Below are 25,439 nucleotides of genomic sequence, written 5' to 3'. Positions count from 1 at the left end.
GCAGTGGGTCTCGGGCAAATCGACAGCATCTTTAACCCTAACTCCAGTGCGCTGGACTGAGCTCCTGCTAGGTACTTGTACCAGGCCGGCTGCAGTGTCCCTCTGGAAGGAACCTACAAGCCGACATACCTGTTAAGAGCGATAGTCGAGAGGTCAAATTTTACGTACAAATTTTTGCGATGCACTAACAGATGAGTCTTAAGGGCATGTAACCATCGACGACGCTGCTCTTAATGTCAATAGACCTTCTGAATCTTCCACCGGGAAGGTGAGACTGAGGGCTACCGCCTTCTCTCTATGCTGCACTTCCACCGCTTCAAGGAGGTAATCAGGTCCTCTGCTTTCTCCTCCTTGAACACCGCGCCAACGCCTGCAAGTGTACTGTCACAACACAGGCTTACCAAAGGAACCATGGAGGGCCGTCCGTGAGCGCACTGGAATGGAAAGGCGCATAGTGCCAGCCGTCCAACCAGTTCCGAGCATTGATCCAATGTTAAAGGGTCATTGAACATGATGGCGCCTGTAGAATGTCAGCTCAGCGTCCCCTTTCCCAGCCGTCTCGGTAACTTACTCCGGCAGGCCCTGGAACTGATCAAGTCCATAATGCCTTCAGGACACCCATGGAACCTTGCAATCCAGTCGTGTTGTGCAGCCGTATCGAGAGCGCCCTTCGGCTCTCTTGCCCAGTCTTGCTTCCATACCTCCTTTCGCAGCAGGTCGATAAGAAGCTTCGGCTCCAGTCGGCACCTCTCTGCAATGCTCGGTGGCAACGCCCGAACCTCCGCAGTCTTGCTGGAAACCCCTTTTTCTAGAGGATCCTGAAGCACTTCGTAAACAATACCCCAATACGCGAAATGACTCTTGAGGCGAGAGAGGAACCCTGCCTCCTGCGCCGAAACATCGAACCGCAGCGGCTTATCCAAATACTGAGTCTGCGCGGCTAGCTTGCCACTACTGGTTGGATCGGGTACGAAGAAACGTTTTAGCAATTCTTCTACTCGACATCTCTCGTCGGCGGCGTGTTGGTCAATCATAATAAGCATCTGATCAGCCCGGTTAACACTGTTTGATAACCCAGCTGGGAACTCGGTGGATGCCTTGATCAAGATGAACTTTTGATCAACCTGGCCGAGTATCTCTGCTCGCTGAAGGCCAGCCTTCGAGATCCGGCCCTCGCGCATGGGCGAGGGATTAGCACTGCATGAGCCGTTTGCAATGTCTTTGACGTCCAGGACGCCGACGTTATGTCCGCACCCCAGTGCTTCCGGAATCTGGAGAACCTGTGGGATAGCGAGTTCTTTAGGCTGGAACACAGTGTTTCTGTGACCAGATGGCGCTGGTTTTCCCTTGAGCGGCCGAGAGGGATCCTCCACCACCTCCGTCAGCCTCGAAGGCACCTTCGCACGGCCGCTGCTTGTTTTGACGGCGAAGCCTGTCCGTTTATCTATTACCGATTTGACCTTCCTCATTGGATCGACCCAGACAACCGTCTCACGCGGGCTATGAGTGTCAGTGGCCGAGGACGCATGTTCTGCCTGGCCCGATGTGAGGTTCCCCGACTGGCATGCTGGCGTGTCATCAACGTCATCAAATGGTTTACGCATAAGATTGCCACTTCTATCAAATAGCGGAATCTCCGTCTTTGGACAGGCATCTGGCGTATCGAGAGTGAAGCCACCCGCAGCCTGCGTTTTGTCTGCGGCACGTGTCGCAGTAACAGCAGCTTCTGATTTGGTACCCGACTTTACTCGTGCCCAGGATGAAAAAGGAGAAATCGGTCTTGTCATAGAGCTCGAACGACTCAAGTGTGATGATGAGGCGCCTTTGCGACTCTCGCGCTTGGACCGGGGTCGTCTGGTAGCCGACTGGATCTGATCCCTCGGAGGCAACGATGAGGCCAGGATTGACTGGGAAGGAGGAATGGCAGGGGTCAGCCTTGGCCTCCTGAGTCGCTCGAGTGCATTGATTGATTTCGGGCGGAAGTGGTGCTTCTTCAAGAATTCATACGCCACCACCTGAAGGAGGTCGGTGACGATTAAGAGGTTGTTACGTCCCTCATCGAGATACTCGTCAATGTTGACCGGGTCCGCTTGATCTCCTAGGTTGATCTGCAGGAAGAACATTGGCCAACGGTCGATGCCCCTTCTTGGCTTCAATTCCTTTCCTGTGAAACTGTCGGTCTTAGCAGGCAACCCGTCATCCCCAAGAGCAACTTCCTCTACCACACCGAAATCGGATTCGACAAATACTCGGTTGAACTCCTCGTAGAGAAGGTTGGAGTTGCGTTCATTTGGCAACGGCTGGACGCCAAGAGCGATAAACTGTACACGCTTCGTGGCAACGGGCCGAAGTGATACGCAGCCTTGCACCGAAACTCCAGGTGCACTGGCTCCGATTGGTACCCATGACTTCATGTCGATTTGCTCCACCAGGGACGCCTGCGTCAGAAGCGTAGCTGTCCGAGGAGCAATAGTATGGGCCGTACTGAGATGACTGGAATCATCACCCGGCACTTTGGATGCATGGAGGGTCACGGTCCGGTGGGAGTATGTGTCCTGGGCGCTAACTGTTGCTTCGCCAGGCCAAGCAAGCAGAAGAGATACAACTTGGTAGACTAGCTGCTCAAAGTCCTTGGAGGTTCCGAATCGTTCGACTTCCATAGCTCGCTGCTTGACACGAACTGGCATGGATCCAAATAGATCACGGACAATAACCCGAGTCCCGCTGGCGAAGGCCAGGACTCGTTGCTCGGGGAGGGCAGGAGTATGGCGCGCCACCACCCTTGAGTTATGAATGGTCAAAGAGTTGTGCGTCCGATACTCGCAATGGTGCGATGCGATTGAGAGCAGTGATAATGCCCCAAGGGAAGCCAGAAATTCACCGCGCTTGCCATGGCGGTCCGGGGAGGGTGGATATTTAGAGGTATCTAAGCTACGTCAACCATGTCCATCCACTCTAGAATGGGAAGTGCATTTACAATGAAGCTTGCCGAGCCCTCCATCCTCCCGAAAGCTGGCAGGCGTAATACCGCATCCATTATCCTCAACCGAGCAGTTTGCACGGCTATAGTCGACAGAGATGTTGATGGTGGACGCACCCGCATCCAGTGAATTTTGCAGCAACCCGCATATTGCGCCGTTTAGTGATGTTATCGCTGCCGAGGACTTGATTTGGGCGATGACGTCCTCAGGGAGTAGCTGTATCGACATGGCGCTGTGGGCTAGACATCCCGTCCCGGCCTCAACAGCTGGTCGCTGGCTTACCTGTGCCGAAAGGGTCAAGTGACAAGTCTGCGCATCGCAATGGGAGTGGATTTGCGGGGGATGCCGAGGAAGTAAAGACTCGAAAAGTGCAAGGGCGACAGATAAATGCCAGCCACGATAGGTTGAATTAGGAGGTTGCCAACGGAGTGCGGCAACTGTGGAAATAGTGAGATACCCGGAAGTGACGCCGTTGCCGGATGGATTTGAGGTTGTGCACAACCCCGGCAGAGGTCCTGCGGGCCTTCCCGCGATGGCGGGCCCAGCACCGGCCAGCATCCAGATCAGCCAAACAAGCGGGGCATGGCCTGCAAGTGCAGCGAACGATGTTCTGCGCCAAGCTCACATTCCCCACCAACGCAGAGCAGCGGCATACAGTGTGTAGAGCACAGTAGTTGGTATAAACACACTGTATAGGCCAATGACCCCTGGCGCCCAAAGCTCGGGACTCTCTGCAACATCTCATTTGGCTGATTTCATGTGTCGATGTGGCGGGTCATGTTTGATGCCAACAGTTCTTGTCCAACTCTCATTCCCACCAAGCCTGTCAATGTGCTTCGCCAACTGACTCACGCTGTTTCCTGTTCCCGGCAATTTTGATCACTTAAAGCATTTTCGTTGCAGCAGACTCTCCTTTAGCATCGAGCTTCCCTTACCCGAAACAGCTAAGGTTTGATTAGGTACTTCGTACGGAGTACATACGGCTAGCTTGGTTGGAGGGTTGAGCAGGCACCGACGACCCGCGACTGCACTGCGACTGCAATCGCAACTGCAACTGCACTTTCAGACTCTGTCCGCCAGATTACTGCCCGTCATCAGACACATTTCTTCCTGAAACTGGAAGTGCCCCGTCGCCTCGAAGCTAGCGCACCTGCTGCCGCTCCGAAGGCCGTGCATCTGATCGATCCTTCGCCGAGGCCCATACGCCTTCAGATTCCCCGCCTTGCCTTACGGCCATGACGGAGACTGCAGCCCAAGCGCATGGTAACTACCATTTCAATATCTCATGATCGATCCCTGCCGTTTCACCTCGCGGTTCCTGGCGCGAACCTCCCCTCCACATCCCGTCAAACCTTGTGCGCTATGCCACCCTTCTCAGCCACCCACCCAGCATCAGATTGTCGATGCCGATTCACCACCGTTAACGCCATGACAGATAGGACAGGCCGGTTAGGCCGCCGACGGCCCTTTTCAACCTTGATGAAGAAGCTTGCGAACTTGAAAGCTACGTCATCCGGAGACGGAAGCCGTCATATTGGTTCGAAACGCGATGCCGGCAAGAAACGACAGACACAAAACAACCCGTACCCTCAGTCCGGTGCCGTCGGCGTTGGTTTCTCATCGCGTGGCAGCCATCACTCAACATCGTCGGTCCCGAGCCCAAGGCTAGGCAGCGTCACGTCGTTGGAGCAAGAAGAGTCGGTTCGGTTATCCGTCGATGAGCGGCCGCCCCCGACGACCGGGGGCCGCTCAATAGCTCCAACAGTTTCGACCGAAAACGAGACGTTACGCTCGACAACAACCCCTTCGCACGGTACGTCCTCCGTCGCTGGTACTAGCCGCACCGCCAATGGCCCCAGAGGCGGTGACAGCACCTTCTCGTCCCCGGCCCCATCAGTCCGCTCGCTCACGACAACGCTTACCACAATTCAAACGGTAGCACCAAATGGGGCCGGCGCGGGGACGCAGAATCCGACGTCCGTGAACTACACCAGCAATCACCACTCGCACCAATCCCAGTCCAGCTCCCAAGCAATCCATTTCAACCAGCCCTTCCCAACAACCACATCCCCCGCCCCGGCAGTACCCCCGCATTTGCTTCCATCGGGCAGCACGCTAGGACATCCCACGACGTATGCCGCGGCGACAGCCAACAATCTGCTGACGGACAACGCGTCGATCCTGACGCTCGCGTCGTCGTCGAAACGCCGGCGGCGGCGCTCCTTCGACACGGACGCCTCGGTCCGGGCTCTCGCGCCGTCCTCGCTCTGGGGCGGCAGCCGCGAGTCTTTACCGTTGAGCGTCCTCTCGGCGACCATGACTGTTGACGGCGGGCCGGCCACCCCGGGCCTGCACCGCGGCGCGTCCGGCGTCGGCGCGGGGGAGCGGACGAGCATCTACTCGGGCACGGGCATCTTCCCTACTGCAGGTGCAAGCGAGAGGAATAGTCTCTATGCGGGCGGAACTAAGCAGGGACTGGCAAGCGGAGATGCCGGCAGTGTGAGGAGCGGCCTGTACGGGCATGGACGGGCGGATAGTGTGAACGGGAGTGTTGGTGGCTTGGCTGTGGCTGGGGCTTCTAACGCTGCGAGTCCCAGGGAGAGGGAAATGGAGAAAGGGGTTGAGGAGGGTGATGAGGATGACGGCGGGGATTAGAAGGTTTGAGCTGGTTATGAGTTGGCTTCTTGTTCTGCTTTGTTATTCTTTCATCTCTTGGGCGGGGTATGAGAAACGAGGACTCGGGTCAACGGTATGGCGCTTGATGGTTCATTGCTGCAGTGGTTTGGTCTCGCGTTTTCTTTTCTTTTTTGTCTCCTTAGGAACGTGATACCTATCAGTCACAAGAAATCAAGAGCAGCTATGTTCGCGCATGCAACCACCGAGCGGCCTTAGCTTACCCACAGGCTACTGATACATACATGACAGTCAGAGCGGAGACCCAAAGTCACATATATGTTGTAATATCCAATCCAAGCCCTCACTTGCGCCTTGCTTAGGGTGAACAGACTGATATGCGTACACGCGATCCTCGGGGTCCAAATTTCAGCGTCTCCTGCACTCATGGTTGGATCAGTAAGGGAGCGGCGAGAGATCTAGCCCCTCAACGGAAAATTTGAACGAGTCGTTGCGCGAATAGCTGCCCGCCATGTCAATGTCTAAGCGGCCGCGGATGCAATCCTGGAAATCGACGTCGGCGTAGATGATGCCGTGGTCGTCTTCCCACTGCGGGCCGGCCAGGACGTCGCCGTACGGCGAGACGATGGCAGACCCGCCGCGGGAGATGAAATCCGTCTTTGCCGGAGTTGTGGCGGTAGTCGTTGTTGCTTTTGTAGCAGCGACGGCAGTAACCTCGTCCCCGGTGTGCCGCTTCCCACTGCCGCAGAGAACAATCTCGTTTCCGTCGTCGTCAAAGACGGACTGCCGTCTCCTCGGTCGGCCGTGCGGCGATTTGGGAAGTGCGATCTCAAAGCCTTCTTCGGTCACGCACGAGCTACGACGCGCGGTGATTGGGCCTGAGTCTGTGATGGCGCCGTCGATCGTGCTCTGTCTGTCCTCGTCACCGTCGTGTAAAGCTGTTTCCGGATAGATGTGGTGGACACGACCGTTGGCCTGAGCGGGCGCTGTCGCGGGGCTGCGAACGCACATGTTGGACGACAATACGAAGCATCGGCCTTCAATAGCCGTTGTGCGCATCAGGGACAGCCAAGCGTCACGGCCGTCGGCGGTTGGGGCAAGGTACAGGTTGATGTTTTGGGCATAGAGGGCCTGCCGGACCAGCGGCATGTAGTTCTCCCAGCAGATGGCCGCCGCGAGGTTGATGCGCACACCCCGGATGGTTGTGCTCACTGCGCGGAGGGTCGCCGGTGAGCCTTGGGCCCAGACTAACCTCTCGATGGCGGTCTTGAGTAGGTCAGTAAGGGATAACGGCTCGGAGAGTAAGGGGACAAGCGTACAGGCATGACTTTTCTTCGCTTGCCTATGATACCCAATTTGGGGCATACGTAGACGACAGAGCAGTACAAACTACCGCCCGCCTTCTCGACAAGCCCCGTGACGAGAAATACCCCGGTCTCGCGGGCGATGCGCTCCAGCTCTTCCCGACTGCCGTCGCCACGTCTTTTGGCGACCTGCTTCTGCTCGTCGCCAGACCCGGGTATCGCATCAGTCGGCAGTGTTCTATCGATCCAGGCCTGCCCAGCGCCAGCACCGCCACCCACTGTGTCGCCGAGATCGACGGCGCCCTGGAAGTAGCGGAGGTATTCCTCCCGGCCCTCGGGGGATCGGCCGCCCATAACACACCCAAAATGGGTGCCACGGGGGTAACCGCCGAGGTAAGCTTCCGGCAGCAAGAGGAGGTCGATCTTTTTTGTGGCGGCACGGCGGGCAAACTGCTCCAGCTCGGCCAGGGTTTGGGCCGTGGTAGCTCGGGTCCCCGGCGATGCCGTGCCCAGGCGGATTGTGGTGGTCACCATTGTTGTTGCCGAAACGGGGAGTAAGTGGTGGTGTCACCGGTGTGATTGCAGTATTAAAATGTGTCTAGGCAGTTAGTTGGGCGTCTCATATGTGCTGGCGGCTCGAATCATCGCTGAGACTGACAGGAGACGGAGTCGAGAGCATGCGAGCATGCGAGCATGGCAACGGCAACGGAGGTGAGGTGGTACTTGTACTTGTACGTTAATCTGGAGTCTGGCCCCTTCCAACCAGCTGCCAAATCACTTCCCTGTCCGTCCAAGAACACAACCCCGCATGTAAGTCGGAACTTATTCGTTGGTATGTAACACTAGTGTACGCGATAGCAGCAAGCAGAGTTGCCAATGACCGTGACGTAATTACTTTACAAAGAGCACCCGACGGAGGACGGAGCTTGTGCCGTGCCAAGCCGGCGTTTCGCTGCAGACTCGGCGGCGCAGCTGCGGTCCAGTGGATTTGCCGACTTCACCACCTTACCAAAAGCCAGGCACCTCTCTTACTACAACCTAGGCCTGGTGAGAGGCACAATAGCATCTCAACTGTAATAATGACCCTAGATTTATAAGAAGAACATACACGTTGTCCCCGCCCAGAAGAAAAAGTGAAAACATAAGAGAAATAAAATAAGTTACCCGATCGTCGGAACATGCCGTGATTAGGAGCAGCACCCCTGTGTGTCTCTCCATCTGCCCCTGGCCAATTCGGCAAGAAGCGGGCCCCACTTTCCTCTCTACACGTGTAACCCAGCTTGCTGATTGACAGAACCGCGTCTTGAGAACCCGCCCATCACCAAACTGCGTGTAGTGGCAATCGTGAGCGCGCCTACAGTCCTCCGAATTAAACGATTGTCAAGCCCCAAGTGCCGGGCAGCCACCCCAATGTCGGGCCTCACGGAGCAGCAATTCCTTCCGCCGTCGGAAAGCGAGTCCTCAACGCCCGCCGCGTCTGTCCCTGCCGATGCTGCAACTGAGGCTACAACTGATGCTACAACGGGGGTGAACGCCGCTCCCGCTGCTCCCGCCGCGCCATCCACCTCGCCCCCTAGCGCGACTAATTCCCCGAGTGCAAAAAGGACTAGAATTGCCCGTTCCTGCGACCAGTGTCATGGCAGGTCCATGAGGTGTCAAGGCTTCAAGCCATGCTACAACTGTGATTCTTCCTCCCGGTTTACCTGCCTCTACTGGCTCCAATGCTGATGCAACAGCTCCTGTAGGCACTAAAAGGGGCAAGACATGCACCTATGACAGGCCCAGCCGGAGGGGCCCAGCGAGGACACCTCCTCCGCCCCCCGACAATCCCGATCCAAATGCCCGGAACTTGACCAATCTACGGGATCCCAGCATCCCGTATTGGCACGACAAGTCTTGGGCCGTACGCTCTTGCGATCGATGCCGGACCCTGCGTGAGCGCTGCAAAGGCAGAATCCCATGCGACGCTTGCTTTGAGAAGCGAGTCGAATGCACCTATAACATGTCAGCCCCCCTGTATGATTGTTTCCTGACCACGACGGGCAACTGAAATGTGGTCTAGGCGGGCCGCTCAGAAAGCTGGCCAGGCTCCTCTTCAACTATTTGGCGCCCGGGATGCTAGGATGGCTTCGGGATCTTTTTTGGACGCCCCTCAGGAACTCAACGCCGAAGGGGTATCTGACGACACGTCCTACCAGGCCTTCGCCGAGGCTGGTCTTGCCCGTGCGGCTCCCGATGTCGCGCCTCTCCAGATAGCCACGAGATACTCCCACGAGGACACGCCACCCCTGCTATTTCTACACAGAGCCTGGCAGAAGATCGCACATGCCCTTGAGAGGGCCAACCAGCCAGCAGCAGAGCGTGAAGAGCCCAATCAGCCGGTCCTCGCCGTCGGCGACCAGCCGTTTGATACGTCCAAGCCCTTCCAATTTCCCGACACCCTGGCGAAATGGATCGAGATGCAGAAGTCGTTCCAAATGGGGTGGACAGAGACTTTTCACTTTCTCCACCGTGCCACTGCGAGGTCGTGGCTCGAAAAAGTGTTCAAGAACATGACTGACCGTGCCCCATTGGAGCGTGACGTCGGCCATGCCAAGGCTGCCATTGCCATCATGACAATGGCATTGGGATCTCTCTTCTACGTCCGGCCGTGGAATCCGAGTAAGAGAGATCAACAATGGAGCTGGATCTGGACCCTCGGCACCGGGGACCAGCTATTCTTGGTTTCTCTGCGTCTGACCGACCAAGAGACAGGCCTTCCGGCCTTGGATTCTGTTCAAGCCCGCCTCCTTCAGGCGCTTTATCTACTCTGCACATGCCGGATAAACCTAGCGTGCTCTGTTTTCAACAATGCTGTCCATATCGTGACGTCCCTTGGCCTTCATAGACGGCGAGGGAGGAACCGGGGTCTCGGTCCTGACATTGTTCTCCATCCGGATTACGCAAAGATTCAGTGCGAGAGACGGACTTTCTGGTCTGCGTATCTCCTCGACAAACAAATTGCCATGATGACTGGCAGGCCCCGCTACTTTAATGGTGATCTCGTGGACCAGGAGCTGCCGGATGGTGTCAATGACGAAGACATGCATCCGGCCGGGCCCTTCAGGCCACATAAAGGCGATTGCTATATGGATGCTCTAGTTGAGCAGATCAAGTAGGCCGCCACCACTCCTGTTCGCAGTAGCTTTTTAACTTGTCTGACTGACGTACTAGGTTGACGAGACTGACCGATAGGCTGTTGAGCGAGGTTTACTCACTCCGTGACATACCCGAGGACGAAAGGCTGGCTCGTGCCTGGCAGATCGGCGAGCAAATTGAACAGTGGCACGCCAGCCTGCCATTTCTGCTGGGCAGTATAAAAACCGATTTACTCCATCTCACGTTCCGTCGGCAGGCAACGCTGATGCACCTCGCCTATCGGCACGCTCAAATTCTTGCCTACCGCCCGTTCATGACCGCGGAATACCCCTTAGACCTTGCGAAGAAGAGGGTTGCAGACTCCGCTATTCGAGCCTGTATCGAAGCTGCTCGTGCGACCATCACCACCGCCGCTGATCTGGCCCGCCAGCAAGTCGACAGAGATAAAAGCCAATTTCGCACCATCTTGTATACTCACCATGTCACCTTCTGTGCCGTCTCAGTTCTGCTTCTCATCCCTCAAGTCCGGGAGCGGCAGGCGAGGTTCCCCCCGCCCAATTACAAAAAGCCAATAGCGGACGACAGGTTTGTTATTCTGGCCGATAAAGGGATCAAGGCTCTCGCCGACTCCACCTATGAGCATTCGCCTGCGCGCAAATGGGTCATCATTCTCAACGAGATGCGGGACGAAGCCGCCCGCCAAGTTCGGCGAACAAACAGCGAAAATCGTGATCAGAAGCCTGAGCGAGATCCTGGCAATGACTCCCAGTCTCCAGGCCAACAGAATCCCGGCAGTAACATCGAGTCCCCAGCCCAACAGCTGCTGGAGGACGCACTGCGCGCTCATTGGGAGGCAGACCTTTCCGCCGAGACCCCCGCTAACAATAATAATAATTCCAACGACAATGATAATGGGCCATCAGAGGCATCACCTGTCTACCTTCCGAAACTCTGGGACAAGTGGATGATTACAGATTGGGTGGATCTTGATGCTGCCGTGAGTCTCACGGGCTTTTGCTTTGAGAATTATAGGCTAACGGACCAACAGGCTTTTGGTCCCATCTCAAACTTCAAATTTGGCGATCTCCCAATCGCCCCCCGTCCACCTATCCCACCACAGTAATAATACACCACAGCAAACTCGGCCATCAGCTCGAGCTTCCCGACGATTGGGAGATCTCCTCCGCTAACACCCTCACCTCGTCGCTCACGGATTTGACCCGGCTCGCGACGTCGGCGATATTGAAGCCTTTTAGCAGCCGTTCCGTGACTCCATCGTTTGACTTGAGGTATCTGTCTAGGGAGTAGCTGGCCGTTTCCAAGCTTTGCCTGGTCTCGTCGTCAGCATGTCTCTGCTTCTCACAGGGCCGGTACCCACCGTTCCTCTGAATATTTAGGGCTGGTGTTCGTCCTCTGGCTCATGGTGTATTTGGACAGTCTTTGTTGACACGAGGCGTTGACAGTAAAGTTCTCTCTGGGCTCGAAGATTGTCAAAGCTCATGCGGCGACTGGCTTGGGCATGGTCTTGAACTTCCATCTGGGACAAATCCACGCACTACTCTCCTCTTAAATCATCGTTTCTAAGTTGGACGTTCCGCGTCCATTTGCGCGCGTCATTGAACTGCGCACCGAGAGTTGCGCTCTCTGGAGCAGATGCGCTCCCTGAGCAGATGCAACCACATGGCCTTTTGCCAGTCTATCAGCAAACCGCGAGGCTGTGGTCTCGCGTTGAGCTGGTCTTGGACCGAAAGACAAAGCGTGGCCGGTGGCAGTCTCAGGCATTGAGTCATTGTCCCCGGATTAGGCATCTTCTGGAAGGCCATGTTGGTCACAATGTCAACGCTTGTCTCCGTCCAGGGTGGGCTCCCGATTCCGGAAGTCACAGACAGACAAGTCAACTCAAAACCGTGCCGAAGTCCCAATAGCGCAATCCCTGCCTGGATTGCCCGCGTCTCGCTTCCCCGCTCAGCCTTATCTGCGGGCCCGAACATTGCAGCGACGAGACAGGTTCCCGCAATCGAGCACTTGCATCTTACGCCGTCATCTGTCGCACTGCCTCCACAACTGCCCATAACCACGGACACACCCCCGTGCTCTACCCACCTCAACCCCATCTGCGTGTAATCGGAAGCAGCCGACCAATCCCTGTCAAGCCTTGTCCGCTCAACCGTGCCGGAACTTGCGGGCATGCGCAGGGCAAAGCTCATTGGAGAATGGCTATGATTCCTCGGGAGACTCGAGGATGGGTGTGTCTCTGCGCACCTGAGCAGGCTGTCCGCATTCGCGCAAACGGCGGGCGGGTATATAGTTGCGGTCATGAGAACCATGAGACGTTTGGGCTGTTGTCCCTCGTCTCCGCAAACTCCTTGCCATCCTTGAGCGGCCACTGTCGCTTACGCACTGCTTCTCGAACACATTGCGGATCGCGACGTCTGCTGCTGGCTCTTCTCTTTTCAACGTCTTCTACTCTTGGTGATTTGTCACTGCCCCTCTTCCCTGTTTAAAGCCTCCCCGCATTCATCACGCCGTCTAGCACGACCGTAACAAGGTCTGTCACATCATCTTGGCCACCAACACCCGGCAAGAAGCAGATCAAGCGGAAGCCATTGCCGTCTATGACCTGAATCTCATGTCTCGAGATCCAGGGGCCCTACTCTGATACGGATCGAGTCTATCATTGTTCCGGTCCATGGCATCCCGCGGCTCAGGCATTTCGCCCCCCAACGAAAGCTTCTTAAGCCGCAAGAAGAAAGAAATCGTAGATAGATCTATGGCTATCTTCGAGCAATCCCTGGAACGATGTCTTAACAACTCAGTCTCTACGCCGCGCCGGACGAAGCGGCAGCGGGATGATGAGGACACAACACCCGAGCACCGCACTTCCGAGACCGGTCCCAGGACCAAGAGGAAGCGTGCGGCGCCTGAACCTAACGGCTTGAGACTCGCCTGCCCGTTCTACAAGCATGACCCGGCCAAGTACAAGAACCACAATACGTGCTCTGGCCACTGCTGGAAAACCGTCCACCGCCTCAAGTATGCCTCGCCATGTCCGTCCGTTTATAAAAGCTTGGTTCTAACTTTCACAGGGAGCATATATACCGCAACCATGTCTTGAAGAATTGCTGTCCTCGATGTTTGGAGCATTTTGACGGGTCAGAGGCCCTCAAAGATCACCAGCGGGCGAAGGTGCCGTGCGAGTTGAAGCAGGCGTCGGTAGACACAATCACCGACGAACAGGAGAAAAAACTTCACACCAGGGCCAAGCCGAACGTTCCAGAAGAGGAGAAATGGCGCGAGATGTACCAGATCATCTTTCCGGGCGAGGAAGTCCCGTCTCCATGTACGTCTAGGGCCCCGCTGACCCCTGGTGACGAGAATGTGCTGACTGTAACCAGACCACGAGCTGGCTGCTGAACCCTCTAAGGCCGGCATCAGCCGTTTCTCGAGCCCGGATGAAGTCAAGGAGCTTCTGCGCACCAAACTGCCTCCCCTGGTCAGACGCGCCTTGGAGAAGGAGGTCGACCGTCTGTTTGAAGACCTTCAGGAGAAGGTGAACCAGAAGACGGTCGAGATTATCCGAGACGTGGAGCTGCAGATGCTTCGGACGATCCAGTTTGGAGAGGAGCAATCCGTCGCTCCTGCTGCCGCCCATCGCTCAGAGCCAAGCCCGCCTCTCAGTCCAGGGTCGTCTGACATGGCTTCGGTGTACGAGCTGATGGCGGACCTACGCGGCGACCCTATGTACGACAACTTCTGCAATGGTCTTCAGTATGATCTCGAGGATCTGTTTGCTGGAAATCCGGACCTCGGCTGCGCCAATTCCAGCGACGACTCGGCCTATTTCACGTTGTCAGATGAGAGTTCTTTCGCGGGATTTCATGAACCTGACCTGTCCAAATCACTGTGAAACTGTCCACGCTCCTTTTACAAGCTTTCTCTACTGTATTTTCTATGATATTGAGGCGACCGCCGTGGCTGAGCTTTCCCAACTGTATTCTCTTTGTTTCCTGTACGAGAAGTACTTACCAAACATGAACAAGCAACTGCACATTGGCTTCAACCGCAAATTCGACTTGTTCTGATATACGGCAATGACATGTCTCATTATCTTCGGTTGCACGAGCACGTTTAACCGCTTCAAATTCCTTCCCCCCCCCCCCACCTCGCGTGTTTCTCACTTCCCCTGCCCAGCAGCAAGAGGGAACATGCTCTAGTGCTGAATGAGACGGGGAGAGCAGCATGGGGCGGCAATACCAAACGAGGACGGGGGATTGCAAAGCACCGTCCTTGACTGACGACCCCGCGACTGAGCCTCAAAGAGCTGCTGTCCGGAGCCCCGCACATGCATCTCGTGGCCAACCGGACACGTCAATGGCTCTATCGACCATGCGTGTTGGCTGATTGGCCCTTCCAGGCTCCTTCGCAATAAGCTCGGGTCCGTCATCGCGGGAGCGCAGGTATATCTCGGTCAAGACAGCCCCTTTTACTGGCTGAGCCCACCTGCAAGAGTGAGACTGATATCTGGCGGGGGCCAACACTAAGCGCAGATGCCGAGTGTTGTGCTTGTGCTTGTGCTTGTGCAGCGGAGCATCGCAGGTGGTTGACCAGCTTGACGGTGGCTTAGGCTGCATTGGGTCATGCCGCCATCCAAGGTCTCGCTCAGATCATTGTTGTGCGCATCTGCGCAGATGAGCGGGCTGGTAAAGTTGGCCATGTTGCACACCATTCTTTCGTTCTGATCTCAAGTGACCATAGGCCACTCGCCTTCAAGCAGCATCATTTATTATGCTCAAGCAATAGTAGCAAGTTTCCCCCCTTGGCCCCTTTACCACGAATCCCCTCTAGACCCCGCCCCCTCCGTCTCCTCATCCCAATCCCTCTCCAAGCGCCATGCATCCTCAGCCTTGATCCCCGCGCGCGCAATGTCGCACCCGCGGTGCCCCCACTTCTCAGCAAAGACGCTCCGACCCGTATCAATCATCATGCGCACGCCAATCTCAAAGCCCTCCGGGTCGCGGTAGAAGGGCTCGCCCTGGCCCCCTGTCTGCCGCACCTGCCAGGTGTTCCGCCAGCCGTTGCCCTCGGCGTACTTGGCCTTTTCCATTTGATATCCCAGCTCGAGCAGCCTCTCGCGCGTCTCGACATAATCCTCCCCACCGTCATCCTCATCAGTCCCATTCCCCCATTCAGTCCCCAACCCCAACCCCCTAACACTAGCCTTGACCCCCTTCACCCCCAACAGCGCGCCAAGATCGTCAAAAACGCTCGCCACATCAAGTATAATCCCGACGGGGTCCTGCTCCTGCCCCTGCTCACCCTGCCAGTACCCGGCCCACATCAGGCGCACGTACATGTCGCAGTCGGACGCGTAAAAGGGTATGTGTGTGTCCCACCCGCCGACCGACAGCACCGCGTCGCGGTGGACGAGCGTCAGGTGGTCGTAGGCGAAGAAATAATGCGCCCAGCGCGGTGCGGCGGTGGTTGCTGGGTTGGTCAGGTACCGAAGCACGCCCACGGCGGAGTCGTAGAGGCTGGGTGTGGGCGGTGGGTGGGAACGGAAGACGAGAAGGTCTTGGTGCGTCCAGAAGAAATAGGGGAAGGGAGGGGTGTGGGTTAGGGATGTCCTGTGTGGTGAGTGATGTTGGTATTGATAGAAAACAAAGGGGAAAGGGGGGGCAACGGGGCTTACCAGAGGTAAAAGTTTTGGAGTTGTGAGAAGGTGAGGAGGGTTGGTGTCTGTAGAACATGATGTGGTTAGCTGTTTAGCTGTAGAGCTGATGCCTGCTTGCTACCCCTGAGAATTGTCGTCGTGCTCTCCGGTGTTTGATGATAGCCGTACGATATGCCCCAGTATGCAGTGAGGTGAACCAAAACAGATGCCAAGGATACACTTACAATTATCACATTCACCCCCAGCAACTCCAGCTGAGTATGATTCAGATAAAACGGATTCTGCAACGTCAGCTTGCCCTCCTTGTTCGCAAACATAACGCCCGTGTTCTCGACCACGTAGATGTCCTCGGGCGGCCACCCTGCCGCAATGTAGCTCACGACGCACTGCAGCAGCTGGGGCCAGTTGCGCGTGAAGCCGACAAACAGCGGCGTCTGCTCCGGGATGTGCTTCTTTGGCGGACGGTGTGCCGCTACGGGCGCCTGGAGCTGGCTGCGGTCAGGGGGAGGGTTCCTCGAGAGTAGCGGGAACGGGTCTGGAACCGGCGGTGATGGCTCGCGCGCGGGCTTGTAAGGCGGTTTGGGCCTGGCCGGTTGATCCGGGTCTGCCCAGGTGAAGAAGTCATGTTGGAGGGTTTCGAGCGGGACCTGGGATTGTTCGAAGGGTTCAGGTCTATCGATGCCCCCCTTAGTCCGCGGTCTTTTGCGCCAAAAGTCGCTCCTGCTCCTGGCTGGGGAGGGTATGTGCTTCTGCGACCATTCTATGACGGATGTGGTTGAGAGAGATAGCCGGCTGGTTTGTGGTGACAGGGAGTAGATGAAGATGGCGACAATGAGGAACAATAACACCCGGTACCGAGACCGCACCGACATGTGCATCACCTTGCCCATGGCGATGGGCGATTGGCTTTGGTATATCCCAGCTCTCAGTCAGGTTCACCCATTCATTGTCTTGAAATCCTGTTCGTCCTCAGCGAAGTGAAGTCCAAAGGAGTTCGTATAAGTCAAGTATGCCGCAGAGCTCGCAGATCCATTTTAGCAAGACAAGTGTAGGCATGCTAGGATGGAAAGGCAGAGCGGCCAGCGACAATACTGCTGATAGTACCAGACTCACCTACATCGAAAACCGAGACAATTCTGTAAGTTTTGTTACGCTAGGTGGCCAAAACCGATCACGGCATGATAGGCGATACCGGGTTGCTGGTTACTAGTGGCTAAATCACAGATTGTGTGCATTAGTTGAAACCCAGAACTCTCGATCCAGAGCCAAGAGCTGGTCTCCGGGTCTAGAAAAGTACTGTGTAAGGTTGAGGAGGGTCCTCGTCCGGTTGTACATGTAATCAAACGGCACGCCGGGCAGGATAAACTCAGTTTTAGCACAGACACCCTTTCCCCGGCCGGAACGGAGAGACGAAAACCGGGACGCGTCAGCGGCTATCAGCCAAAAATAGGTGTTTTAACTGGACATGTGTTTTGTTTGAACTTGTCGCTTGCAGTCTGGTTGGATCGAAAAAGCAGCAGCATCACAACAGGAGAAGCCCGTCTCAAGGCAAGTTGAGGGATGTGAGCGCTTGTGAAAATGTGAAGTTGTGATAGACTTCTATTAAGTACTTAGGTACCTAGTATAAGAGTAGTTCTTTACTAATACCATACATATACCTAATGGCCCAGTATGCGTCCGGTTGATGTTTTTCTATCGCAGTTTTTACGAAACTGCCTCCACGGTCTGTTCTGATGTCTAAGTCTCCGGCACTGCCCATCACTACTCGCACTCTGCATGTGGCCGCTGTGCCCAGCAACAGAGTGGAAGCCTCATCCAGCACCATTTGCTCTATCTCGACTACGAACCCACCTATAGTGCTAAACCAAGATGGAATACAGTATAGAGTAGTAAGTTCCATCGGAGTCGATTCGGTAGCGAAGGAGCAATAGCTTTTACCCGTCCCCCCCCCCTCGTCAAAGACCGCCCACATCCCGCAGCTCCATCTGTAGGTAGTCAACGAACATCACAGCACGACAGTCCCGGACGGGCTGAGCACAGTGGCAATGGGACTTTATTGTACACGAGTATGTATAAGGTATCCTTGGTAGCTTCTCTTATGACTTCTATTCTCCCCATCTCCGCGAGGAACCTAGGCTATAAGTACAAGCAGGGGTCAAGCCCAGGGGAATTCAGGCTATCAGCTCTGCCTACCACATCCTCCACCAACGCTAGCATTTCGATCACAGATATATACACAGCTTGGCCGAGCGAGGCTCGATCCAAGGACAATAGAGCCAGAAATCCTCCTTACATAGCCCTAGGAGAAGGCATTAAAGTTCAGGGAAACACATCCGACGGGATGGCGTAGGAGACTACAGTAAAGTCGAGTACAGGCAGAAGAGTCGGAAAAATAAAACAGTACACGGAAGAGTAAACAAGAAGTAGAAAATAATGAATGGAAAAGAAAAAGAGGGAAACCCAGCGAGCACGCCTGCTCAAGCCAGACAAGACAAAATCAAGTATGTATCTGAAGCAGAAGCAAAAGGGGGAAACAAACAAAACACTCAAATCCTCCACCGACAAGTCCATCCATCCCGGCCCCATTCCAAGTTTCGTTTGCCTTTGCCTCCGCCCTCACTAGTTGAACCCCAAGCAGAAAACGCTAAGCACAAGAAAGACTTGAAAATGAAATGGCGCCAGTGTACCAGATGTAAGTGGTATTATCCAGAACCGAACAAGACAACAACAACAGCCACAAACCACAACCCAGCAACCAAACAAAACCAACAAAAGAAACCAGGCCACAAGCCTTGTGCTGTGGTATGTTGTGAGTGTAGTGTATACCACTACTCTTCATCCAACCCGCCCAATCCAGACGCGCCAATGCCTTTACTGCTCTTCTTGCCAAGCCTCAACAGGCTCAGCCTCTTCCTCACGCTGCCCACGCCTCCCATCAGCCCGGAAGGATGATGATGCTGATGTTGGTTGGCCTGCCCGACCTGCGTCTCGGCCACCCTGACGCCTTGCTTCTCCCCACCCACGGTAGAGTACACCTCCGAGTGACTGCCCCCAACATCCGTCACCCAGTCGCTACTACTATTACTGATCGTAGTAGTAGTCCCGACGAGATTATTGCTGGTTGCATAACCACCGTGCTCACTCCTCGGCGGGGCAGAATCGGTCCCATTCACCTGCTGATGCTGCTGCTGCTGCGGGTGTTGCGAGCGGAAGAAACTCCTTCTGTTCTCCTTGGTCTTTGCCATAGAGCCCGACTCGTCCTCCTCCTGGATGGGCCCGTGCTGATCGCCGTTGGTCATCTCCTGCTGTTGTTTCGGCGCCTGCTGGTCCTTCTTCCGGCCGCCTAGGAAGCTCAATCGCGCCCCTCGGCCCTTTACCGGCTGCGCGATGGTCGCTTCTTCGGTCGTGACTCCATTAGGGGCCCCGTTTGTGGCGGTGCTGGCGGCTCGCGGGCGGTTGGATGTGAATTGTTGTAGAGACCCGGGACCTGTTCCGGCTGATAGCGGGGAGCGCGGCCACGTCGGGGAAGGCGTGGTGGCATTGTTGTTTTGGTCGCGGGAGTGGTTTGGAGCCGGGGTGAAGAGGGCTATCTCGGGTGCCCAGGTTGACTCAAAGACTAGAAATAAAACATTCAATATTAATACCGTTGAGAATGGGGAGGGTCAAGTGCCTTACGTCTTTGGAGGTCGTCCAAATGCCGGACGAGGATCTCGTTCCTGCTCTTGGCAAACGTCGCTAGACACCGTTTCAGCATAATCGCGTGGTCGACAAGCGCCATCCTGATGGCGTTCTCCTGCGGGTCGAACTCTGGCGGTTCGATATTCTCGTCATCCAGTTGAAGTTGGCTCTCGTTAGACGCCGGAGAGCCGTGACCAGGCCGAGACGCTCTAGGGAGCAGCTCGCGGTAACGAACAACACTGCTTTCCGAATCAGGATTCACGCTGATGCCAACGGCGTCAACAAGCAATTGCACCGTCTCATCTCCACCCTCGCCGTCAGCAACCTTCTTCTCGACAGCTGACATTTCGGTCGTCTTGCGCACGATGCGCTCGAGCGCCGTTTCCTTCGCCGACAGCCGGATTTCCCGCACCGAAACGATCTCACTGCGCCGGAGTATGGTCGGGAACGGCTCGGCTGTTGTATAGACAATCTTCTCCGAGTAATGTTCGGCAACCGGCCCTGTCGTGTTCCTCTTGGTGCTGACCGAAAAGGTTTGAGGATGGGCAGACACCAAATAGTCCCTGATGACTTGCGGTACCCGCGCCCGCTGAAAGACGTTGTGGCTCAGATCACGATGCGGACTGAGGGGTGAGATGACAAGGAATTGACCCTCCACGTCATCAATGTGCTCGCTCGTAACAATGCGCGCTGATGGGTACATTTCCTGCATGCGATCCGTGAAGCTCGAGGTACGCTCAGCTGGCGAACCCTCAAACACAAACTCCTTGTCGCGCACGCTGGCTGGAAAGCCGAGCCCCTTATAAATGACCTTGAAGTACTTGGGCACCAGTTTGTCGCTCTTGGCAATCGTCTCGTAGATGCTGGCAATGGCGCGCTCCGTGCGGGCAAGCTTGGCAAAGTCAAACGTGTTGTTCTCGTACTGGGCCTGAAGCTCCTTGTAGGCAGCCAGAGCGCTGCTCCATGCTTCGCCGTCCTCAAAGTGCTTAATCATGTCGAAGTAGATGCGCTCCTTCCGCTCAAAGTGGCTTTGCGCTGGGAACTCGGGGTCGTGCAGGGCTGGTGTCGTCTTGAGCGGGTCCCAGTCGTATAGATCAGCGTGGAGTCGAAGGGCCAACCCGGCCTCGGCGTGGTTCCTCGCCTTGGCCTGGAGGTTCGCCAGCTGGTGGACGTAGCGAACAAAAATCTCCTCTTTCTGCATGTCGCGCAGGAACTCCATCAGCCTCAACCGGTGGATGAGATGCGACGCCTCTCCTGAGCCGTCCCCGCTGTGGACAGCAACCAGCAGATCCAAGAACACGTCGATTGTATCCGTGAGCTCACGGATCGCGGCATAGAGCGGCTCGTCTGGCATCCTTGACAATGACTCAAACCGATGCAGCAGCTCAGAAACAAACAGCTTCTGCAGGATGCTCTCAGTCAGTGGCTTCGTCTTGAAGTAGACATCCAGGCAATCAATCATCTCCGTCTGAATGACTGATAGGTCCTCGCTGAGCGTCCACTCGCTGACGATCATGGTCTGCAGCACCTCGACCGCCATCCTCCTCAGCCCTTCATGCACACTGAGGCACAACTCGACAATGGGCCCCACGAGCGTCGGCACGTACTGCACCTGGTACCCGCCCATCTTGGACAAGCCGTACCTCGCCCGCTCCTCCATGGTCGTCTCCCACCCGATGGCCTCCCAGGTCCGCCTAAGTAACTCGGCGCCATGTTCCCGCACGTCACCTGCAATTTTCCAGACGGCCCGTCGCTTCTGCTCTGGGAACGTCTCGAGCGCGAGCGAAGGACTTCCGACTAGCTTGAGCAGCGTGGTGAAGAAGAGTTTCCACAACTCGGTGCTGAAGTTCTCGGCCTCGTCCGGGTGGGGGAGAAACGACTCTAGGAGGATGCCGGCAAGGTACTGCAGCGTCCGCATCGTCGACTTGTGGTGGAAGATGTGCACGCTCAGCCAATTCGAAGGGAAAGTCTCGCCCTGCAAGATGCTCATGTGCACGCGGAGAGAGTTTTCCACGATGACGTTGAGGTCATCCTCGGCCAGTTCGAGCTGCATTCCGGCAGGTGAGTTGGACAGTGCGGAGAGGACGGCCGAGAGCTCAATGAGGGCCTCATCGAACACGGCTTCTTCGGTGATTGGCTTGCTCGGGAATGGGTATGACGTGGGGAAAAGAAGCGACAGGCGGTCTTTGGGCTTCTTCGGGACAGCCTGTATGACCAGATAGGACTGGATAATTTTGGGAATGTAGTCGGGGATCTCGGGGCCGAGGTGGTCGACCTGGCTGGCGAGAACGGAGCAACAGAGGCGAACCTGCTCTCTCCACTGCTCCGTGACCTCGTCAGTATGTCCCCAGTGCGGTGCTATCCACCTGACGGTATTTGCGCTTAGAGCAGACCGCTGCTCCGGGTGCGAAAATATCTCGAGCTTTGCGTAGTTGATGATGAGGACCAACTTGTACAGGACGAGCTTGCCCTTGACCCCCGAGCAAGAATCCATAAAATCGATGGCGATGTGCAGAATCTCCTCGGTAGTCAAGAGCCCGGCAAGCTCCGGAAGCCAGGTGTGAAAGTGCTGAACGGCAAGGGTTTGGCTGCCCACAAGGACAGGGGCGGTGCTGCGCATCATGGAGTCGAGGGCCTTGAAGATGCCCCGCAGGTGACGTGTGAAGCCTGGACTTGAGTGGGTGATTCCGATTCCCGCCTCTTTCGCCTTCTGCTGATCTCGGGCATGTGTGATGAACTTGAGAATATGCCTCGCGACCTTGAAGGTAGCGCGAAGCTTTCTTGCCGTCTCAGGCTCGGTAGGCTTCGACAAGAGCCGCGTGAAGGACCTAACCAAACACGGCGTAGCGAAGGGATAGTTGAACTTGCTCTCGGCGTACTGGTCGACTAGTGGCGCCAGGTTGAATCTCCTGTCATGAACAATATCCAGCACCCTCACGAGCGCCGTGAACACGAGGTCTTCGTAATCATCATTGCCAGAGTACTCGACAAGAATACCAAACAGAGCATCCAGAACATCGCTTAGCAGTTTGACAACTTCAATCTCAGCGACGAAAATAAACTCCTTCAGTAGATTTGGGATACCATCCCGAGGAGCCTCCTTCCATGCCAGCAAGCCCAGTACCACTCTGTCTTGGGAAAACCGCGTGCTGCACAGATAGGTCTCGACGCGCACCACGGCGAAAGGCCCTGTCACCTCGGCCTGATGTTCATCCTTTCCCCTGGCAGAAAAGGGTAGGCTCAGGTAGCCGCCCTTGGCCTGCGGGCCAGGCTGAGGCGTGGCCGTGTGCTCGTCTAGCTTGTAGAGCAAGAGATTGTGCGGCCCGTCGTGGATAAACGCTTGCTTATCCCAAAGAGGCATGTACGACACAGCAAAGGGCGGATTAGGGGCATCGGCGAGGTGCATCACCACGTGTGCCTGTTGGACGTCTGCAGGAGCGAGGACGAGCTTAATTGATTGCCGCCAAGGATCTCCACGTTCAGTAACGACCGTCTTCCAAGTGCTCACAGGTTCTGAGTTTGACGAGGGGTGGATGCAGCTATCGATGCGTTCACCGGACGCCCTGCGGACTTCGAGCGTAATTTGCAGATTGTTCCCGTGTATGGTGTTCGGGAGAGACGTTGCGCTGCCGCCGTATCGAGACAATAGAGTCTGCCGGGTGAGGACGGCCTCGTCGATTGTCAGGTAAATGTCGGACCGCTGCTTTGTTGGTGCCCCTGAGAAGCCCATTTTGCTCGTCTTGCAAATGCCGGAGAGCACGGTGGGGGTTTCTTTGATCAGGGCATCCGCATCCGGATGGCTGAATGCTCTGAGATGTACCTGCAAGCGTTCCGCCCTTCTCGATTTCTCGTAGTATCCTGTCTTACTATCCATAATCTCACGGATTATTGGGTCCCATTCGTCGCCATCCTGCTGCCTCTCGGGGCCCCTCGATGATGGAGACCATATACTCACGATGTGCTCGACCTCCTCGTCCTCTTTCATGACCGAGTTCAGTTTTAGCACGCCAACGCCGACCGTTTTATCGGCCATCAATTGGGCTGCGTTACCGTCCACAGAAGCGCGGCCCGTCTTGGAGTTGGCCGTGCTGGGCGGCGGGCCGTCGCGACTTTCTGCGCCGGCTGTGGTTGGCGATCCTGCCTCTTCTGGTTGCTCCGACAGCGAATCAAGCCTGGCGTTGCCGCGCGAAAATGCCGACCTTGTACTCTTGCCGGCCCACATCAGGCTCCTACGTACTGATTTGCCCCCGGCGGATAGCGGCGGTTTCGACGGGTCTTTCGAGAACTGCGGCGGGCCCTGCGACCCGGACCGCGAGCCGGGCTTTGCACCCGTGACCTGCTGCGGCGCGCGGATCTTGACGACGAGGAACAGGTCTGACTCGACCGAGGGCACATCGCCGATCTCGATGGCGGTCAAGTCGGCGAAGAGGGTGCGCATCTGCATGTTCCTGGCTAGATGGACCATTCGACCGCCAGCGGGCATTTCGACAATGTAGTTTTCGGAGAGGGGCGTCAACGCTCCGCCGGATGTTTTTGTCGCCAGGTACAGTACCAGGGTGGTGTCCTCGGTGGATGCACCGGCGAGGCCCTTGATATCCACCAGCAAATGGTGCAGCGCAGTCAGCTCGACTGTGTGTTTTGGCGTCTCGTCCAGGAGGCTCATGATGGACTGCAGTTTCGTGATCTCGATAACCGAGTCGTCCCCGGTCAGCACCCGGCCACGGGCGTGCGGGTCACGCACAATCACTTCGCCCCCGCACAGCTTATTGACACGGACTAGGTCCCATACGGTCTTCTCGCGCAGATTTTCGTACTCCCATGTCGTCAGCACGTCGTGCAAGAACTGCTGGCGCGAAAAGTTGAGGGCGTTGATAAGCTGCGACAGCGTGTCTAACTTCCCGTACTGGCGCGACAGCAGCAGCTCGTGGAGATTTGTCGAGTGCCATTCCCTCAGACAGGACGCTATCTCGTCAATAAGCGGTTCCGAAGTTGAGGTTGGCGTCTCGTCGCCAATCTTGAGCATAGGTACGGGCGCCGGTGGTCGGGGCGCATTCGGATCCCGCTTCACGGGCAGTGAGAGTGGCCCTTGGTTTCCATTAGAAAGGGCGATATGTTCCCTGGAGGCCTTACTCCGCGGGCCTGTTAGGTTGTCTTTCCTCCTCTTCCTCTCGGCGTTGTTCCCTCCTAGCCCAGCTTTTGCCGAATCGGCCCCTCCACGCGTGGGCTCGGATACCGGGGCCGTGTCATCTTCGCTCTCGACATCGTCGGTGTCGTCGACCTCACCCAACACCTCACGGACCTCGACGCAGCTGCGGGGAAATACGCCACTGAAGACGCGGGCCTCTAAGGTCTGACCCTTGACACTGGTCAAGCCGGCGAGCAGACTTGGAGGCGCGACCAGATAGCCGCGGAGCCAATTGCCGTCGGGGGTTTCTTCGATAATGTACAGCTCGTCGCCTAGCTCAAGAGGTAAATCGGCGGGACTCGAGGCGGCAAAGGGATAGGTCGCTACGGCGAAGGCGATGCGAGGCAAAGGTTGCCAGGGCATGGTGGGCGGCAGGAACGCATCTATGGATCTGATCTTGATGGGTATCGCAGCTTATTCGTAGGGAGGTCCCGGGACGGGGAAGGAATGCGCGGCGCAGTCTGTCAAGGTTCGGCACGGCTGCGTCAGATTCTAATCGTCCGGCGCCGGTTTTCGCTCTGAAAATCTGAGTAGTTTCGTCGCCGCGCAGGAACTCTCAGCTCGGTCTAGTTTCAGTAGAGCGAAGGAGCGGTGGATTAGTGAAGCCTCGATGCCCGCGAGTGCTGCGATATTGCAATCGTCCTGAATTTCCCGTCTGCATCAGGGGTGGGTCTGCCGTTCATCTCCAGAGAGAAACCTCGCTAGTGCCAATCATCTAATTGGGAAAGCGAATTCGCTCGTTGGGAACGCTGCCGGTTGCTGATGTCAGTCACTGACTCGCCTTTCCCAGATTTCCACGGGTGAGCAATCAAGGCTCGACAAAGGGACTGCAATTACCCACAGCTCGC

At 56.2% G+C, this 25,439-nt stretch overlaps 9 protein-coding genes across 9 annotated transcripts; 3 read left to right on the top strand and 6 right to left on the bottom strand.

Moving 5' to 3' along the window:
• Positions 1 to 61: 61 nt before the first annotated feature.
• On the bottom strand, positions 62 to 3,477 carry N656DRAFT_755927 (uncharacterized protein). The gene is made up of 3 exons (XM_064813110.1): positions 2,978 to 3,477; positions 572 to 2,926; positions 62 to 520 (listed from the first exon to the last, which is right to left on the bottom strand). Exons 1-3 carry the CDS (start codon positions 3,207 to 3,209, stop codon positions 282 to 284), a joined length of 2,826 nt encoding a protein of 941 aa, XP_064668628.1. The 5' UTR covers positions 3,210 to 3,477; the 3' UTR covers positions 62 to 281.
• A 274-nt stretch (positions 3,478 to 3,751) lies between these two features.
• On the top strand, positions 3,752 to 5,893 carry N656DRAFT_780847 (uncharacterized protein). The gene is made up of 2 exons (XM_064815457.1): positions 3,752 to 4,244; positions 4,417 to 5,893. The coding sequence occupies exons 1-2, from the start codon at positions 4,217 to 4,219 to the stop codon at positions 5,634 to 5,636; spliced, it is 1,248 nt and encodes a 415-aa protein (XP_064668627.1). The 5' UTR covers positions 3,752 to 4,216; the 3' UTR covers positions 5,637 to 5,893.
• N656DRAFT_830209 (carbon-nitrogen hydrolase) lies at positions 5,766 to 7,692 on the bottom strand. Its single transcript, XM_064818597.1, has 2 exons — positions 6,935 to 7,692; positions 5,766 to 6,881 (listed from the first exon to the last, which is right to left on the bottom strand). The coding sequence occupies exons 1-2, from the start codon at positions 7,451 to 7,453 to the stop codon at positions 6,051 to 6,053; spliced, it is 1,350 nt and encodes a 449-aa protein (XP_064668626.1). The 5' UTR covers positions 7,454 to 7,692; the 3' UTR covers positions 5,766 to 6,050.
• Positions 7,693 to 8,329: 637 nt separating this feature from the next.
• N656DRAFT_712153 (uncharacterized protein) lies at positions 8,330 to 11,180 on the top strand (the record flags this gene model as incomplete). Its single annotated transcript, XM_064811791.1, has 4 exons — positions 8,330 to 8,600; positions 8,665 to 8,923; positions 8,982 to 10,073; positions 10,133 to 11,180. The coding sequence occupies 4 exons, from the start codon at positions 8,330 to 8,332 to the stop codon at positions 11,178 to 11,180; spliced, it is 2,670 nt and encodes an 889-aa protein (XP_064668625.1).
• Positions 11,181 to 11,205: 25 nt separating this feature from the next.
• Positions 11,206 to 11,479, bottom strand: N656DRAFT_799356 (uncharacterized protein; the record flags this gene model as incomplete). The annotated part of the gene is made up of 2 exons (XM_064817861.1): positions 11,206 to 11,386; positions 11,436 to 11,479. 2 exons carry the CDS (start codon positions 11,477 to 11,479, stop codon positions 11,206 to 11,208), a joined length of 225 nt encoding a protein of 74 aa, XP_064668624.1.
• Positions 11,426 to 12,565, bottom strand: N656DRAFT_166940 (uncharacterized protein). The gene has a single exon (XM_064808729.1). The coding sequence runs from the start codon at positions 12,382 to 12,384 to the stop codon at positions 11,671 to 11,673; it is 714 nt and encodes a 237-aa protein (XP_064668623.1). The 5' UTR covers positions 12,385 to 12,565; the 3' UTR covers positions 11,426 to 11,670.
• Positions 12,566 to 12,746: 181 nt separating this feature from the next.
• On the top strand, positions 12,747 to 13,706 carry N656DRAFT_688236 (uncharacterized protein; the record flags this gene model as incomplete). Its single annotated transcript, XM_064810632.1, has 3 exons — positions 12,747 to 13,090; positions 13,144 to 13,397; positions 13,453 to 13,706. Coding segments are annotated over 3 exons (852 nt in total), but the record flags the coding sequence as incomplete, so codon positions are not given.
• Positions 13,707 to 14,900: 1,194 nt separating this feature from the next.
• Positions 14,901 to 16,297, bottom strand: N656DRAFT_686321 (uncharacterized protein; the record flags this gene model as incomplete). The annotated part of the gene is made up of 3 exons (XM_064810622.1): positions 14,901 to 15,681; positions 15,747 to 15,793; positions 15,953 to 16,297. Coding segments are annotated over 3 exons (1,173 nt in total), but the record flags the coding sequence as incomplete, so codon positions are not given.
• A 2,259-nt stretch (positions 16,298 to 18,556) lies between these two features.
• N656DRAFT_799353 (uncharacterized protein) lies at positions 18,557 to 24,954 on the bottom strand (the record flags this gene model as incomplete). The annotated part of the gene is made up of 2 exons (XM_064817860.1): positions 18,557 to 19,344; positions 19,404 to 24,954. 2 exons carry the CDS (start codon positions 24,952 to 24,954, stop codon positions 18,557 to 18,559), a joined length of 6,339 nt encoding a protein of 2,112 aa, XP_064668620.1.
• Positions 24,955 to 25,439: the final 485 nt, after the last annotated feature.

This window comes from Canariomyces notabilis (assembly GCF_033297395.1).
Source record: "Canariomyces notabilis strain CBS 508.74 unplaced genomic scaffold N656scaffold_16, whole genome shotgun sequence".
Classification (NCBI taxonomy): Eukaryota; Fungi; Ascomycota; class Sordariomycetes; order Sordariales; family Chaetomiaceae; genus Canariomyces; species Canariomyces notabilis.
This window is presented reverse-complemented; position numbering and strand designations above follow the sequence as displayed.

Excerpts from the sequence above, each read along its gene's own strand:
- N656DRAFT_755927 (XM_064813110.1), bottom strand. The coding sequence starts at position 3,209 with ATGTCGATACAGCTACTCCCTGAGGACGTCATCGCCCAAATCAAGTCC. Across the intron at positions 2,927-2,977 it reads AGGGCTCGGCAAGCTTCATT|ATACCTCTAAATATCCACCC; the intron begins GTAAATGCACTT and ends GACGTAGCTTAG. Across the intron at positions 521-571 it reads CAGTTCCAGGGCCTGCCGGA|GCGCCATCATGTTCAATGAC; the intron begins GTAAGTTACCGA and ends GACATTCTACAG.
- N656DRAFT_780847 (XM_064815457.1), top strand. The coding sequence starts at position 4,217 with ATGACGGAGACTGCAGCCCAAGCGCATG. Across the intron at positions 4,245-4,416 it reads GACTGCAGCCCAAGCGCATG|ATAGGACAGGCCGGTTAGGC; the intron begins GTAACTACCATT and ends ACGCCATGACAG.
- N656DRAFT_830209 (XM_064818597.1), bottom strand. The coding sequence starts at position 7,453 with ATGGTGACCACCACAATCCGCCTGGGCACGGCATCGCCGGGGACCCGA. Across the intron at positions 6,882-6,934 it reads AGCGAAGAAAAGTCATGCCT|ACCGCCATCGAGAGGTTAGT; the intron begins GTACGCTTGTCC and ends GACCTACTCAAG.
- N656DRAFT_166940 (XM_064808729.1), bottom strand. The coding sequence starts at position 12,384 with ATGGTTCTCATGACCGCAACTATATACCCGCCCGCCGTTTGCGCGAAT.